At 48.0% G+C, this 16,377-nt stretch overlaps 2 protein-coding genes across 5 annotated transcripts in view; both read left to right on the top strand.

Moving 5' to 3' along the window:
* Positions 1-4,952, top strand: part of FLT4 (fms related receptor tyrosine kinase 4) — a 59,904-nt gene extending 54,952 nt beyond the window's left edge. The window contains exon 30 of one of the 2 annotated variants that reach the window (XM_040604156.1): positions 942-4,952. In XM_040604156.1, the coding sequence (XP_040460090.1) occupies positions 942-1,158 (217 nt within the window). In that variant the 3' untranslated portion in view covers positions 1,159-4,952. Of the gene's footprint in view, positions 1-938 lie in introns of both variants that reach the window. The other variant, XM_040604155.1, reaches the window with a different exon arrangement.
* Positions 4,953-7,750: 2,798 nt separating this feature from the next.
* The window catches only part of RNF130 (ring finger protein 130), a 52,560-nt gene continuing 43,933 nt past the window's right edge, over positions 7,751-16,377 (top strand). For 2 of the 3 annotated variants that reach the window (XM_040603604.1, XM_040603605.1), the window contains exon 1: positions 7,751-8,727. In XM_040603604.1, coding sequence (XP_040459538.1) covers positions 8,466-8,727 — 262 coding nt within the window. In that variant the 5' untranslated portion in view covers positions 7,751-8,465. The remainder of the gene's footprint in view (positions 8,728-16,377) is intronic. The other variant, XM_040603603.1, reaches the window with a different exon arrangement.

The raw sequence follows: 16,377 nt of genomic DNA, 5'->3' as shown, positions 1-16,377 counted from the left end.
ACAGGCCTTAGGTCTTCCCACGTGCTGGTACTGAGCCTGGCAGGTTGAGCTGGCGCTCCTGGGGCTGCAGATGTTATGGATGGTTATGTCCTTGCCCCAGGCTTGGAAACTGGGAAGGGACCTGTCCAGCTCATCTCTGCTTGGTGCCAGAGCAGGCTGGGACCTTGTCTCTGTGACAGTGTGTTGAGCGAGCCATGTCAGCCCATGTGTAGACAAGAACAGTCCCAAGCCCCTTCCTCACCTCCTCTGCCTCCCCACATCAGATCAGACTGGTCATTGTCTTTTCCCTCAGTCATAGCCCTGTGGCCTCTGCTCTTGCATCAGACTGTCTCCTGCTTCTTGTCCTTGTCCTCTTTGCCCTAAGGCACGTTCCTGTTATCTCCTACACCATGGGCTACCTGGTGTCCAGTCTCCTGGAAATCACTGCCTTTAAACCTCTCCTTGAATGTGTCCCTGCCCTCGCTCTTGTGACTTCTTGCCAGTCACCTGGTGTTGGCAGGTGCTGAGATGGGGTTGCTGATTTCCTCCCACATCTTCTTCATCATCTTACTTCATTTCCTTTCCCCCATCCTGGCTGTTGGTTTGTATTAGTTTCTGTTACTCCTGCCAGGTCTAAGAGCAATTGAGGCAATGTCTCTTGTCTCTGCCTGCTCATTGGGGTTCCAACCCTTCCCTGGGCTTCCCAATGGTATCCAGAAGAGCTGAATTAACTCTGTTACCAGGTTACGTGCAGATTTTTCACAAAACATACAGGCTGTGCTTAGGTTTAGAGAGGGGCTTGGTGTTGTGCTTTGAAATGGAGGTGTAGGACCATTCCTGACCCTGCCTCTGCCCCGTGCATTAGCAGATGATGTTTCCTGAAGGTGGGATCTCTCTAAGCAGGACAGAGGCTCTCCAGGAGTGCTCAGATTGATCTTTTCTGTCTCTCTCCCTCACAGCAGTAAAGGGCCCAGCCGAACTGCAGAGCTGACGGGGGAACAGTTGGACCTGCGGGGCAGATGTCGGCCGTTGTATGGGTCCCAAGTCGGAGGCCAGACTTTTTACAACAGTGAATATGGGGAGCTGTCAGAACACTCTGAGGACGGCAGCTGCACCCCACCTGGAGAGGGGGCCAGCCCCCCCACTCTCCACGCTTCCTTCTTCTCCGAGCAGTACTAATGGCATCAGGCCCTGGAGGCGCCTACCAAGGCATCCCCTCTCACCCTCCAGGCATGTCATCAGGGTCACCCAGAGCTTCTCTTCAACCTATGCCCAACCCCAACAGGGAACCTACTCTGAACGGATGGGGAACACCAATGTCCTTGGAACCGCAGCACGATGGCCCATGCAGCATCTCCAGCTGCAGCTTCCCCGTGCCAGGCCTGGAGAGCACGCCTCACTGATTCCTCGCATTTCTTTTCTTCCTGCGGCTCAGACAGATGCATTCTGCCAGCAAGTGGGTGCCTGTGTTCAGCACTACAGCACCTTCTGCCTAGCATCCAGCCTCCACTTAGATCAGCTTCCCATTCAGAAAGCCCATTTCAGGTCAGATATAAATAGATCTGTCTTAGTCTCAAGTTTCTTCCTGGTGTGCAGCCTGAATGTTTTTCCTTGGATTGCTTCCTCCTCCTCTCTTCATGATGTCAGACGCTGAGCTGTGGAGCAGAATCAAAGGGAAGAAATCCCTAGTGGTATTAGCAGCAAGAGCAGGACATTTTAAAGAGGTATATGGAGAGATCCCGAGGGATCTTTGTAAATGTTCACGCACATTGCTCATTCTGGGTAGGTGCCAGCCTCTCCATCTCCTCTGCGAGCAACACCCACACCCCTCTCATCTCTGCTGGGGGGAAACCTGTCAATCTGCCTTATTTTAGCCATCTTAACACAGCTAGCGCTGAGTAGGTCATCAGCTGATGGCTACAGACCTCCCAGTGAGATAAACAGCAACTCTTTTTGCAGGCCCTGTGCAAAACAGGGTTTCATATGATCTGTGCCGGGAGCAGGTTCCTCACAGGTCTGCTGTTCTCACCTTCCTCTTCTGCCAGAGCAGTGCTGAGATCATTTGTTGCTCGAATGAGAAATTAAAGCAAAGCTGTGTTAATTTCAGCTGGATTCTAAACATAGAGTGAAAATGGGTTGTTTGCTGGGAGGAAAAGGATCAAAGTGGTAGGGACTGAAATGTTTATTTTCAAGTTGCTGCAAAGGTTTTGGAAACAATGGAAGGAACAGAGCTCCAGCAATGAAGTGCCCTGAGTTGCATCCCCTTGTGTGCTGGCATCACTGAGCACATGGAGGGCAGCACCTGGCCAGGGCTCATGTTCCAGTTCTCCTGGATGAACAGTTCTGCACCATGACCTTTTCTGTTGCCCTAGTTCCCTAGCTCTAAGGAGACACCCTCTGCCCAGTGTGGTCCTCTCTGGTTTCTGTTGCAGAGCCACCAGCACAGTGTACCTGCCTCTGGAGGATTGAGGAAGATTTGTTTGCTGAGGAAACAGCTCATCGCTTGGGCCTTTTGTTTCTAAAAGATACCATGCAAATTCAGAGCTCTGGGGAGCCTCTGCAGCCCCTCTCTGCAGATTTCTGTGCTGCTGCCTCACCACTTCCCACCTACTTCTTTCCATCCTGCTCACAATCTGAGAGCTCAGCCACAGAGCACGGTTACATCACCGCCAGAGGAGTCTGGGTGAAAAGGCTCATCTGAACAGCTTGTTATATCTTCTCCCACACTCCTGTGGCTGGCAGAGTCTTTGTACCAGGGCATCTCAGCACCACGGAGTTTCTGCTTGTGGGCCACACCTCTGTGCACAGAGCCAAGGGTTTGATTTGGACTTTTAAAAATTTATTTCCTGTCAGACGTACTGCTTTCCCAAACTGTATTTCTTTTCCAGCAGAGGGTTTCATGCGTTTCCTGACGTGAGCCTGCGAGTCCTTATGGATGACTTTCCAAGTCTTAATTATAGTTCTCCTCACAAGTGTAACAGGCAGATTTATTTAGCACATGGGAAAAGCATGCCTGTCATTCAGATTCTCTAAGCCTGTGCAGAGCGGCCAATATTGCCCTCCCTTTTCACGTCAGCAGAATGACATGGCTGCAATTTCCATGGCAAAAAAGAGGCACAAAACCAGACCAACTTGAGCCAAACTGGCTCAGGATGTGGAATTGGAAACTGCATGTGACAATGAATTCCTTGACTTCTACTGGTGTCCCCTGAAGTTGCCAGGAATTTAAGCATCTTTAAGTAATTGTTATGACTCAATAAGAATCCTCTGGCAGGAGATGCTGAACAGCCGGGCCAAGGAAGTAAAACAGCCAACAGGGTGTAGGCCAGACCAAATTCTCCTGCTCTCATCTTGCCCTGGTTTTCAAACTGGTGGTTCCCTTCGCAGAAGGAAGGCTGCATGTGACCTGTGCGGCTGGGGGTCTCCGCCAGCATTCATATGGGTGGAAGGTGACAGACAGCTGAGCTAAATTCAGGCTGCTGGCTGGGTGATATTCATCCATAGGACGCAGGCTCTCATGTTTCCAGCGCTTCACAAGCAGTTATTTGCCTGGAAACACAGCCCCATCTGAGAGAGGGCCCAAGAGAGGGCCTATAAATAAATTAATAGTTGAAAAACAGAATTCCAAAGTAGCTGCAAGTCCTTGTCCATATGTGAAGGATAGAAACGTATTAGCAAATCCCGACAGTTGTAGGGCACTGGCAGGATTCCTCAGCAGAAAGGGGGCAGAGGCATCCGAGTGCCCTGGCTGTCCCAACCAGCCAGGGCAGCTGCACTTTGTCTCTAGGTTCAGCTGTAAATCGCTCCCAAGCATCCTTGTGGAGAAGGGTTACTTCATTAGAGCCATTGTTAACAACCCCCTGCTTCACTCTGGGGAAGGCGCTGATGTGACATCTGATTTTTGAACATTCAAATCATTGCATTCCACAGAAGTTTATTTTCTCTCTTTTGCACTATCTTGACGGGAGGGGTGGTGGTGGAATCAGATATTATTGTACCTGTGTCAACAGCGTTGCATGAACAATGCAGCCATGATATGAGCAAATGCTGGCTTCTCTTCAGACACTCCTGATGATGAGGAAAACGGTTGTGTGCAATAGCTGTTGAGACAATTGTACTTTCACCTTCTTAAAAGTATACTAAAATTAGAGTGTACAAACCTGACACCCTTCCCCACACTCTTGCATTATTCCTGGCTTTTTTTTTTTTTTTACAGTCTCCAGATAAGCATGAGCATGAAATGAAGCTGGTCTGTATTGGTTTTAAGATGTGAAGTAACAGTGTTGTCTGTCATTCCACAGTGACAAGGGAGTATTTCAACTTTTAAACCCCAGGGTTCAATAATTGTGCCTGCTCCGTTCACAATGCACTCCCTGTTTTGTTTTGTTTGGGCTTTTTATTGGAACTCAGCACTGAAGCTAAGCTATTTATCATCATCCTCCTTCAAAATGACTGTTGCCGCTCTGTGCACAGTCTCATTTTTCCTTACAAAGTGTTGGTGTTCAGAGGACATTCCTCCCTCATGAGAACAAAGTGTTGGGTCCCCTACTTGCAAATACACGTGTGTCTCTGAAGAAAAAAACCCTGTGTATCAAGTAACACTTCATTTATATTGCAATATTTTAACCTGGTACCTGTTGTTGCTACAGCAGCATTCAATGTTTCAGTGGGCTGCCTTCGAAGCAAGTAGGTTACAACATGGGTTATGTGCGAGTACAAAATTGTGGTCCGTGTGTGTGAGTGTTTTGTGGGTGAGCGTGTGGGTGTTTGCACGTGAGAAGTTTTCCTACCAGTGAGCGTATGTGAGTGTTTATAACTCACGTTGAGTCTAGTCTCTGGAAGTTCACGGTTATATATCAAACCAGTTAGAACACTGCTTTCTTTCTTCTCCTCCTATAGTACTTGTTATCCTTTGTCATTAAGAGTTTTGTTGTAATATCTAAATGTGAAAATGAATAAAGTCGTAACTGGCAGCTGCTCCCTGGTTCCTGGAGGCCACGGCTGCCGCACAGGGCTGCTGGCTCCCTGCGCAGCGCTGGCCAGGCCCGCTCTGGCCCAAGCAACGAGCATGTTTGGGGTTTATTATTTCTACTTTTGCATCTCTGCATTTCCCCGCATCCTCTAGGAAACAGCTGGCCTCTGTGGCATTTCCATCCAGGATGAAACTCGGTCTTTCTCATGATGAAGCCGGATGCGCAGTGGTTGCACTTGCAGCCAGGGGCCGGCGGCCCAGCAGCCAGCCCCTCGCCCCGCTGCTACCTCCCGCACATCCGCGACCCTCCCTCACCGCCCCGGCCCCGCGGCCCCTTCTGCCCCTTCCCCACACCGCGGGGCCGGGCGCCGGCAGGGGACAAGGGCGGTGGAGCCCCCAGGCCCATGCCTGCTCCCGCAGCCCCCCGAGGCCGCGGCCAAGCCCCTCAGCGGGCGGCGACGGCCCCGCAGGTGGCGCCCTCAGCCCGGCGGCGGCCGCGGGGCAGAAGGCGGGCGGGAAGATGGCGGCGGGGCGGCGCAGTCCTGTTGCTGTGTGAAGGCTGACAGGAAAGCGAAGGGCGGGTGTGAGCCGCGGCCGGGAGCTGGGCTGAGGGAAATGTTCCGTGCCCGGGGAGCGCTGGAGATGGGATGTAAGTGGATTTATGACCATTTCCCAAAACAAAATCGCCAGGAGCTGGAGTGAAACCTGAGGCACGGTTCCCTCCTCACCCCTGCGGTGACCTGCGAAGACCTCGGTGCCATTGCTCTGACGAAAAATGGTGCCCTGAGGCGTGGGCGTCGGCAGAGGCATGGCTGCCCTGTGCAGGGTGGGGAAGTACGGGGATGTTCCCTCAGGTCCAGCCTCTCCGCCACCATCCCTTCATCGGGCTTCGCCCCGGGGTGAAAGCAACCAAAAGGACATTTTAGCTCTCCTCTCGCCATCCAGGGACCAGTCAGTCTGGGGAATGAGGAGGCTGAAGCTGCTCTTCTTATGAAATAGCCCATTTTTGAGCAACCTGGAGCAGCACTTCGCTCCTCTCCTGGGGCCGCAAGCGCTCGCGGCACCGAGCAGCCTCCCAGTGCTGAGGAGGGATGGGGATGGGACCAGGAGGCAGCCCTCGCAGGGAGCTGAGTGTAGCAGGCCACCTCTCTCCACCAAAAACGCGGCCGCAGGAAACCAGCCAGGGCAAAATGAAAAACAGCCTTTTCTTGTGGTTAGCAAAGGGAACTGGGAAGTCGCTGGCTGGGTCCTTCGGCTTGTTTTGCTTCTGGCATGGCCAGCAAGTATTTTCTCAATGCTTTTCAAAAATGCTTTTTAAGATCCTTCTCTGAAGGTCAACACAGTAATAGCAAGGAATCCTTCGGTCTCCTAGGACTCCCTGGCCCCTTCTGAGGTCATTTCAGCAATAAAGCACATGACTTTGCATCGAAATGATGCAGAGCTCTTAGTGCTGAAAAATCAAACTACCATCTGCACTGCAAGAACACTGGCTCCAGAACAGGTTCTGCACAGTGCAGCATGTTTGCCACAGCTTTCGCAGTCTGGCTGGGGTGAAAGTTTGAGTGAAATGTTGAGGTGTAATTAATAGCATGTAGTTCCTCACCCAGCATTTACCAAGAAGACCAAATTTAAATAAAGTGGAAGTAGAACATTCAGCTGCTGCTTCAGGAACATTTTCTGGATTGTATTAACATTTCTATAGGGCTTTTCATAAACAACTTCTCCGAGGATTTTACACACACTACATGCCTTTAGCAGAGCCCATAGGTCCACTCTGTTCCGAGACACAGGTCTGCAAGCCTGCTGCTTTCCTTGGGAATGGCACAGGTCTCTCCGAGGGCAGGATTAGACCCACCACTTGCACCTCAATGAAATAAATAGACTGTGCGCCAATGGTGTTACCTTACATGCGTATGTGACCAGGTGCATCACAAATGGATAAACCACAAAACCTTCCAAAAGAGAACAGATGGATAAGCTCAGGTTAAACACCAGGCTTATCTGAGGGCCTTCCCAAGCTGCTGGGGAAGTCACCAAGGAGACCGTGTCTCAAAAGAACAGCAGTGCAGCTATTTGTTCAGAAATTTAGAAAATATTGTTAACTCACAGTCCTGCAGTACTTGCTTTCTTTCCATAAGTAATTTTCAGAGTTTGCCTTTCAACATCCAAGGCAGCCATTACATTCATTGTGTTATCTCTGAAGAGGCCAAAATCCTTCAGACTATGATGTTACTTAAAGAGAGAGCAATTCATCAAGTCCTGTTTTAGAGTATTTCATGGGATTAATATTAACAATGCCTGAGTATTTGTAGGATTTCCCATTTTAGTATGCCAGAATTAACTCCAAATTAGGTAGGAGTGACGAAATCCCGGCACAGCAGCCGTGCTGCTCCGGCCTCAACAGCCCTTTCAGCGTTAACTGGACCGATGAACATACCCCTTCTCTTTTTGACACGCACTGCCCTTCCCCCCGTTTCGGACACGCATTTAAACCATCGCCCGTCTCTTCCTGACGGCCAGCGCTCCTGACCCGGAGCCTGAAGCCGCTGCGGCGCCAGGGGAGCCCGCACGTGTGCCTGCATCGCAGCCCCTGCGGAACGGCGGGTGGCCGCAGCCAGCGCTCCGCAGGGACGCGGGTGACGGAGCACCTCGCCCCGCCACCGCCCCGGCCCGCCCGCGGTGACGTCATGCGGCGGGTCCCGTCCCGGTAGCCCCGCCCCCCGTGGGCGCGGCTCTCATTGCCAGCCCCGCCTCTCGCCCTCGTGGCGTGGGGCGGGGCGGGCCGCGCCTGCGCAGTGTGAGGAGCGCCGGGCTGCAGTCGAGGCGCCGGGTGCGGAGCCGGCGGCGTGTCGCGGCGCGGCTGCGGGAAGGCGTGGGGGCCCCGCCGCCCCCGGGGCGAGCTGAGCATGGAGCGACGGCTACCGGCGGCGGCCGCCGGCCTGGGCAGTGGGGTGCGTTGCCCGCCGCACTAAGGCGGTGACGAGCTCCGCGGCGAAGCGAGGCGGTGCGGCGAGCCGAGCCGAGGCGAGGCGAGCCCCGCGGCCGCGTGTGAGCGCGACTGAGGCGGCAGCGGCGGCTCCTCCCGGCGGCCTCCTCGGGGTTGGCGCGGGGCTGTGCGGGGAGGGGGCCGCGGCGCCGCCCCCGCCTGCTCCCCTCCCCTCGCCGGCGCGGGCAGAAGGCGCCCGGCCGGGGCTCCCCCGCGGCGGCGGGCGGGCGGCATGGTCGCGGAGCCCTGAGGGGCCGGCGCAGCGGGGCTCGCCCCGAGCAGCCTCCCCCGGGGGCCGCGGTCGACGGATCGGACTCGGCTGGGACCTGCCATGACTCCCCTGGCTCCTCCCATGGCATGAGCCCGTGCTCTCCTCCCCCCTCCGCCTTGCTTTTGGCCTTTCTCCGCTCCGGGGCTGTCAGATGGGATAAAATACACCCGGGCGTGCGGGGCTCGGTGCTGCCTCGAGGGAGCGGGGGGAGCGGCGGAGGCAAGCGGTGACGGCCGTCGGCTCGCCCGGAGTCGAAGATGAGCTGGCGGTGGGCTCGCCGGCACCGGAACGGCGGCTCCCCCGTCCTGCTGCTGCTGCTGCTCTGGCACTGCTGGGTCCGGCCGGCCGGCGCTGACAACGCCAGCCAGGCATACTACACCGCCCTCATCAACGTGACGGTGCTGAGCCCCGAGCGGGGCGGCCCCACGCTGCTGAGGATCGACCGCGGCCGCTACGGGCAGGATTCCCCCAAGGTGGAGGTCAAGGGCCTGCTGGTGGCTCCCGTCCCCATCAACGGAGGTAACGCTTCCCTCGCAGCCGTCGGTCGCTCGCTGTCGGGGTGCCCCCCTTACCGGGTGGGTGGCCTTTGTCTGGGCTCGGCGGACTTTCCTAGAGAGCTCTGACAAAAGAGGGGGAAGAACTTGCCCGGAGGAAAATAAAAAATAATACAAACCCGTGATCTGAGAGTGCTGGCATGAATAATGCCTCTGCAAAGCATAATGTGTTTTCCAGCGTGGATCCCAGTAGGCTAGTCATATTGAGTGATGAAGGTGTTATTTCTAAACTAATTACAGATAGTCAGTAGCAATAGTTAACAGCATTTGGTTACAGCGTCACCATGAATCTCAGAGCAGCTGCATCGCTTTCGCTGTAATGGATCCACATCTGGATGGCCTCTGCAGCTGCATGAAGTCACAATTGTGCAGTGTATGTTTCTTAAACATGCTGTTTAAGCTGTCTGTCAAGACTTGGAAGGGCCGAAGCCGTCAAGTTGTTATGTCATGGCTGGTCCAGAATGCGCTTGTTTGTGGTACTGAAGGCTGTGCAGGGCTTCCAAATAAGTTTTCTGTTAATTAAGTGAAGCTACTGTCCATCAATTGTTTTTCTGATGAATGTTGGGGTATATAGAGAACGCTAATCTAAACAAGAGTATTGTCTTGAATTTTTGCCTGGAGTGAAAGCACTTGCTTCAGTCATAATGATGTGGTTTTAGCAGTATCTTACTTCAAAACCCCTTTTTGATGTTATCTAAATAGCCATCTTTAAGAAATGGACTAATTGATGGATCATAGTGGTCCCAACCTGTCTCCTGGACAGTAAACCTCTGAATAATGCATGAAGTGAAATAATGTAGTCAGTTAAAACTAGGCTCTAAGTGGTGAATATTAAGAGTTTTTTAAAAGAATTGTTAACACATAGTTACTGTATTATTAAACGCTTTTGAGAATTTAACAAATCTGAAGATCAGGAAAATCTTTGATACTTTGATACTCCTTCAGAAGGAAATGCACCCTGCCAGGCAGCCTGCTATAAGCATCTAGTATATATGAAGCAGACCGTGCATCAGCATACGTCTGCCAGTTTCATTGAACTTTGGTTTCATTCACTTTACAAAGCGTTAAACTAAGAATATATTAATACAGTATATTTTTAGGTGGAAGGGTGAGGAAGCGGAAATCGTTGAGCAAGTCTACTGTAAAATGATTTTCATTTTTACTTCAAATCCCACCTTCTCTATGCTCAGTGTCAGCTATCATCAAACACGCTCAGGCTTTCTTTCTTCTGCTTCCTAGTATTCCTCACTTAAACACACCCCCCCCCAACTGCAGTATGAAAGGACGCTGTCCTTGGAAGTGTTAGGCACATAAACACTGTTATTGCAAGTAGTATTTTTAGGGTTTTTAAAACTGCTACCTACTATATGCAAGCTATCAAAACACTTTATTTTTCTAGTAGGTGTATTACTTATCAAGAAAAACTTCCGATATTAATTAGTTTTTAACCAGCTTCTGTAACTTTTTCAGCTTTCTTCTGACATGGTCTTCACTAAAGAGGGAAAGGTTGAGGGAGTCCTGACAGCATTTTCACTGAAAGCTAATAATGAGAAACGAGCTAAATAAAATTCTGGGCAGTCCATAAACAGCTTTTTTATGTCTTACTGTCTTATGATGAAGAACTTCAGTGGGAAAGCACAGCAGGAACCACGAAATGGCAGACCTCGATTTCTTCAGTTTTGACATTCTGCAGTCATTAAAACTTCGCTATCAGTTGTTTCAGTTTTGTCTCTCTGTCAACAGAAGGCTGTCAAAGCAAACAATGCAGCAGTTGTTTTCCTTTTAAGTTCTTCTGAATTGCTCTGTGTAGGTTGTTATATAATATACAATTTATTTGAATTTTTGATGAGGCGTGCTTAGTGTTGCTTAAAAATACTTCATGTAGTAGGAAAGACTGGAGTATTTATGTTTTTAGTTAAGATGTTCTTGAACGCTTAAGGGTCTTACGTTTATGATGTTCTGCTTTTTTAGATCTAGATTTGATAACAGATGATGCTGTCTTGCTGAAAGCAGTTGCTCTGCCTTTTTATCAGCCTGTTACTACTGCTGTAGAACTTGTTTGCAAATTTTTTTTCTAATACCTCTTAATGTGAATAGCTGGCACCAGCCCCTGCTGTTAGAGCAGTAAATGCTCTACCCCAGCTTTCCTGTGTCCTAAGAAGAAAAGGACTCTACAACTGTGAACAACTAGGTTTGAAGATACCTTGACTTTGAAACTGCTTTGCTGTCAAGTATTCTCCCATTTATGGTCTATCCCTTGAAATTTCCACAGATGCGAGTGATCTGTTAGCACCTTGATGGCATAAACTGTTTTCAAGCTCAAATGTCCTTAATGTCACATCTTTGCATGCTGTGTTAATATCCTTTATTCATTGCCTGCGGGGAAAGAAATGAATTTACTAATTCAAGATTTAGGGCCAACAGTCTGCTGCTGAACATACACCATTTGTAATAGCTTAGCCTGTGGTTTTAAGTAGTGTGCTCTGTGGTGTATTTTGTTAACTTGGGTTCTTGAATATGCCAGATACTTTATATACTACTTTTTGAAGTTGCCAGTGCCATGTGATTACCCATCCTTTAAATCTCAGTGCAGAATGATAAATTCAATCACTCCTCCCATTTCTTTAGCAGAATTTCTTTAATCAGATGCAACCTTGTCATGTTAATATATGTATTAAAACTTTCCCTGTTCTTTTTATAGGCCCTTGTATGAAATTGATACTGGCTTTCAAAAGCAATGTTCCCCTGGAAGTAATAGGGCAGTAATTTTCGTGACCGCTTGTGAATGTGACTTGTGAAAGCGTAGCTCCAGCAAGCTGTTGGTCACAGTTGGCTGCTGGGTGTAAATACCGCACCTGTGTATGCGTTATCCTTCCAAGTGCAGTAAATGCGTGACGGCAGCAGAGTTTCTCTATTATTCTTCTGCTTCTAGCTCCTTTTCTTAGTTTCTCTAACTTGTTAATCTTTAGTCATGACTTAAATTTCTTTTTAGAAGAGCGTTTTAAACAGCTTCTGCTTGCAGATCATGGAAAAATGCTGTTCTTGGTCTGCATGGAAGGTTAATAGTGAAATGCATCTTCACAGCTTGATGCAGCTTTTCTGATAGTTCAGGTTTATAGTATCCCTTCTGTGAGGTTACTGAGCACTCCTTTTTCAGTCCTTTACTGTGTTATTTGGGATTTTGTGGCACCAGCTGTTTCAGCCCAAACTTCTCACAGTAGTTGCTTGGGTACTTGTGGCAGTGTCTGTACCTGCACCCTCTAAGCATTCAGTCCTGTGCTGCTCTATAGTGACCTCTGCTTTTAAGCATCTTTGATATTAGGTGCCTGATGCCAGTTGCGGTCCTGACCTTTTGGTGTCAAGCATATTCCTCTTGCTACAAGAAACCAAACTAGAAACCACTGAAAACTTGTTTTAATGGTTCTTGGTAGAAACTGCAGCACTTTGTGGCTTGGTTCCCTCAGAAGAGTTCTCCATGGTGAACAGAACTCTTCTGTAACTGTTGAGTCTGGGTTATTGCATATTGTTCTAGGTTTGGATACACAGCTGAGGACTGGGAATGTCAGTCGTGGTGCTCTCAAAGTCCCCTTGCAGATGGTTGGATCTTGCCGGGAGGTGAAGTTTTGTGCACGTTGGCTGGCTTGGGTAGCAAGGAAGCAGACAGGGTGATTAGGGCTGGAGATGGGACTGACGGGAAGTAAAATAGCAGCAGATTCAAAGCCAAACTTGAAAACATTGACTCACTGAGCCAGTAAGTCAGGAAGAGGGGGTGAGGAGGGATGGAAAGGAACTGGAGTCTAAAGGGTGTGTGGGAGGGTGATGGCTGTATGAAAGCTGCACTGGAGAAAGAACTTGTGGAAAGGGAAGGTCTCTGCTGAAGAAGTAGTAGGGTTGTGGCTGGGCAAGGAGACTGAGAATTTGAGGAAAAACATATGTTAGAAAAAGGTGGAAGTGGGGAAGAAACAATATTGACTCAGTGTTAGGAATGGAGGTGTATCTTGTGCATGGTGCTGTAACTATAGCATTCTGTAGCATCTGACACTTCATGTTGTGTGAACAAGTTTTAGCTGCAGAAGGTTCAAAATGCCAGTTTCCTGGTAACTGCAGAGCTTGAGGTAACATTCAGACAGAATTTTGTATTCCTTGCTGGCCCAGAATCCAAAACAATAAGCTTCAGGAAGATGCAACAAGCACACATATCAATAAGAGTTGTAGAAGAAAAATCTTGTGCCATGCATCCATCCTTTACCATTGATCTCAGTATCCAGCTTAATTTGTAGTCATAAATTGATTTAAAAAGTGGAGATTATATATTGGAGTTCATAGCCATAATTGCAGTATACTTACTGAGCTAACGAGATTAAATCTGAACTATTACAGGACTCTTCTAAGCTTCAGTGACTTTCTTTTGTTTAACTTATTCCCTGAAACAAGATTACCTCTTGTTCAAAGAGTTTCTTCTAGTGTTAAAGCCAGCTTTAGTCAAAGTAATTACCTGAAAGAGCTCTTGAAAATAAAATGTGGCTGTATATAACTCATTGACACAACTTCTAAGAAGTGGAAATTATAACTGGCTTGGGTGAGCACTATATTGATAACAACAGAAATAGTAATGCTTTGAAAGAAAAGATATATATTACAGATATTAAACCCTAATGGGATAGCAAATAACTAGCATCCTTCCTTGAAATAAGAATCAGTCAGTGCTGCTGCATTGCTTCTGTAAATTTCCCAGCTGAATTCCTTTTCTGGAAATTTTATCACAGGATTATAATTAATGTGTTGCACAAGGCTGGCTGCTTTGCCGGTCAGGTGTGCTGGGCAGTGCCTGCTGGAGGGAGGGAGTGCTTTGGGGCACCAGCTGCATGAAACTGCATCTTCATGAGCGTTGTTTCTTTCCCAATGAGTCTCTTGATCTGCTGTGTCTCAAAATATTGGTAGTGTCTCTCTACCTATTGTATTACAGTGACTGAAGGTCAGACTTTAAAATGATTTCTGTATGTGTAGCTGAGACAGACCAGCTCTGGCAACTGGGACTAGCCTCAGAGAGCAGGGTATTAGCTAAGATGCAATCAATAGCAAGATATCTGACCTCTTTTTTGAAGAAGGGAAAAAAAAAAAAGAAGAAAAAAGGGATAACCAAGTGGAATAAAATAGTTAATGCCCAGGGTGTGGGATCATAGCACTGGCCTTTTTCTGTGAAAAGGGGACAAAGTCTGATAGCAGTCAATGCAGCAACCTTGGCTGAAGTGGCATGTCACAACTGCATTCTAAGCAATCCAAGAGCAACGTAAACTCATGGTATTTGAGACAAAGCCAACCCAGTCGCAGTTTAGAAGTAGGAGACAGTCTGCATTCAGGCAGGTGTGTACTCACTTTTGACAAAGCCTGTGACAGTGACCTGTTGGTTTCATTTTGGCTCCCACAATGTGGCTTGCTTTCTTGTAGAGGGAAGGCTAAAGGACCTGGTCAGGTGTTCGGAAAAGATGAGGAGGAAGGTACTGTTGCTGTCCTAGTGTGAGCTTGCCAGTACTTCAGTAGTTGAGAAGCCTGGTTGGATCTGTTGCATTATTAACTATTTCTTTCACATGATTCCCTAAAATGCTGTCATAAAGATTACTCCTTGAGCAGGAAGGGCTCTTGAATTTAAAAGAAAAAAATACTTAAGGGGAAAGTTATACGCAAGGTGTGAGCAGTCCTGTGTGTTCTGCAAGAGGGAACTGAAGCTCTGTAAAAGTTGGAAATAAACGTGCAGCCTAATGGTAGATACGTAAATCACAGCTGATCCTTCTGTAAAGAGGCTCTTCTGTGGCATTGGGGCTTACAGGAGGAAGGGAAATATTTACAAAAACATTGTACATAGCTCTTTAGCCCAGCAGGTTGCCACTTCTAACAGAAAATTGTTTCTTTGCCAGCACATTCATGGTACATAGGTAGACATGGAGAAAGGAAAGGCAGAGTAAATAACTTGTATTTAAGATAAGCCAGAGGAGTAGCACGCCTGTAGGGAAGCATACTTAGATGGCTTTCTGTATGCTTACATCTTCTGAAATTATGAAATTAAATGAGCGAATTCTGATTGTATCTTTTTATGTACAAGTGATTTGTTTTAGAATAACCTTAATGTGAAGTTGCTTTTCATTCTGGCACAGACATCAGTTTTGGGCCGTTCACTCTGAGAAAGACACTGAGGGTCTGGAGCATGTCCAGGGGCAGGCAACGGAGCTGGTGAAGGTTCTGGAGCTCAAGTCTCATGAGGAGTGGCTGGGGGAGCTGGGGGTGCTCAGCCTGGAGAAAAGGGGGCTCAGGGGGGACCTTCTCGTTCCCCACAGCTGCCTGACAGGGGGGTGTAGTGAGGTGGGGGTTGGTCTCTTTTCCTAAGTAGCACAAGTGATAGGACAAGAGGAAACGGCCTCAAGTTGTGCCGGGGGAGGTTTAGATTGGATAGTAGGAAGACTTTCTTCATCAAAAGGGTTGTCAAGCATTGGAACAGGCTGCCCAGGGAGGTGGTGGAGTCACATCTCTGGAGGTATTTAAAAGATGCTTAGATGTAGCACTTGGGGACATGGTTTAGTGGTGGGCTTGGCAGTGTTGGGTTAACGGTTGGACTCGATGACCTTAAAGGTCTTTTCCAACCTAAACAAATCTATGCCTCTATGATCATCCAGGTAATACTTTCAAGTCCTAGTCTTTTAGATCTTGATTGGACTTTGGACAACAGAGCATAGATGGCATGATAGTGGAGAACTATCAGTGATGATTCTTCTAACACTGCACTTACCTGTGTCCCTTATGGTGCCAACTGATGCGCCTGGCACGTTAGGTGCATAGCAGATGTTTTATTTTGGCTAGCTTGCTATGCTAGAAGAGTGACTGTGATTATAAGACTTTCACTCTTTTCATAGTGTATTAAGCCTATTGAAAAGGCAAACAGAAAAACTCACTTTCCATTATTGTTCCTGAATTTTATTTAAAGTGGAAAAGATTACGTAACGTTTGTGTGGTGTAATAGGATGCTAATGTAAAGAGAAGTGGGTTGTGACTTATTAAATCTCAGGTGACTTCCAGTTCCTCAGTTCAGGTTTATCTAAAACAACCAGATTTTCCTTAATGTTTTTGCAATGCTTAAATAGTGCTAAAATAATATTGTCAGCTGTTGAATTTTCATCAGTGCACACTGAATCCACCTTGTCAGGAATAGCATGCGGTATGCGTCTGAGTGGTGTTTGTTGGTCTATATCTGGAAAGCTTTTATCTCTTAATATCTTGTTTCCTAATCCTGTTGCTCTATCCAGTAACGTTTCATAGCTCTGTCCACAGCTAAGAGGGACTTTGATCTCTATCGTGGTAGAAAATTTTGTAGTACTTTTCCCACAGATGCAGTTTCACTTATCTCTTACTACTTTCTCTGTTGGTTTTTAAGCTAAAAATTTCAAGCTGTACAAATTTAAAGGTGCCTACATAAATTTTTGTAAAACTGAACTGTATAACAGACTTCTCAGAATGCTGCCTCCCTTTTCAAGGTGTCTTTTTCCTTTTATTGGTTTTATGATTTTTCATTCTAATAGTCCGTTACCTTATTTTTGTGGCCATTTTTGTTTTCACTTAGTAGTTT

The sequence above is a fragment of the Falco naumanni genome, chromosome 8 (genome assembly GCF_017639655.2).
Source record: "Falco naumanni isolate bFalNau1 chromosome 8, bFalNau1.pat, whole genome shotgun sequence".
Taxonomy (NCBI): Eukaryota; Metazoa; Chordata; class Aves; order Falconiformes; family Falconidae; genus Falco; species Falco naumanni.
Note: the sequence above shows the minus strand (reverse complement) of the source record. Positions and strands in the feature narration are given on the sequence as shown.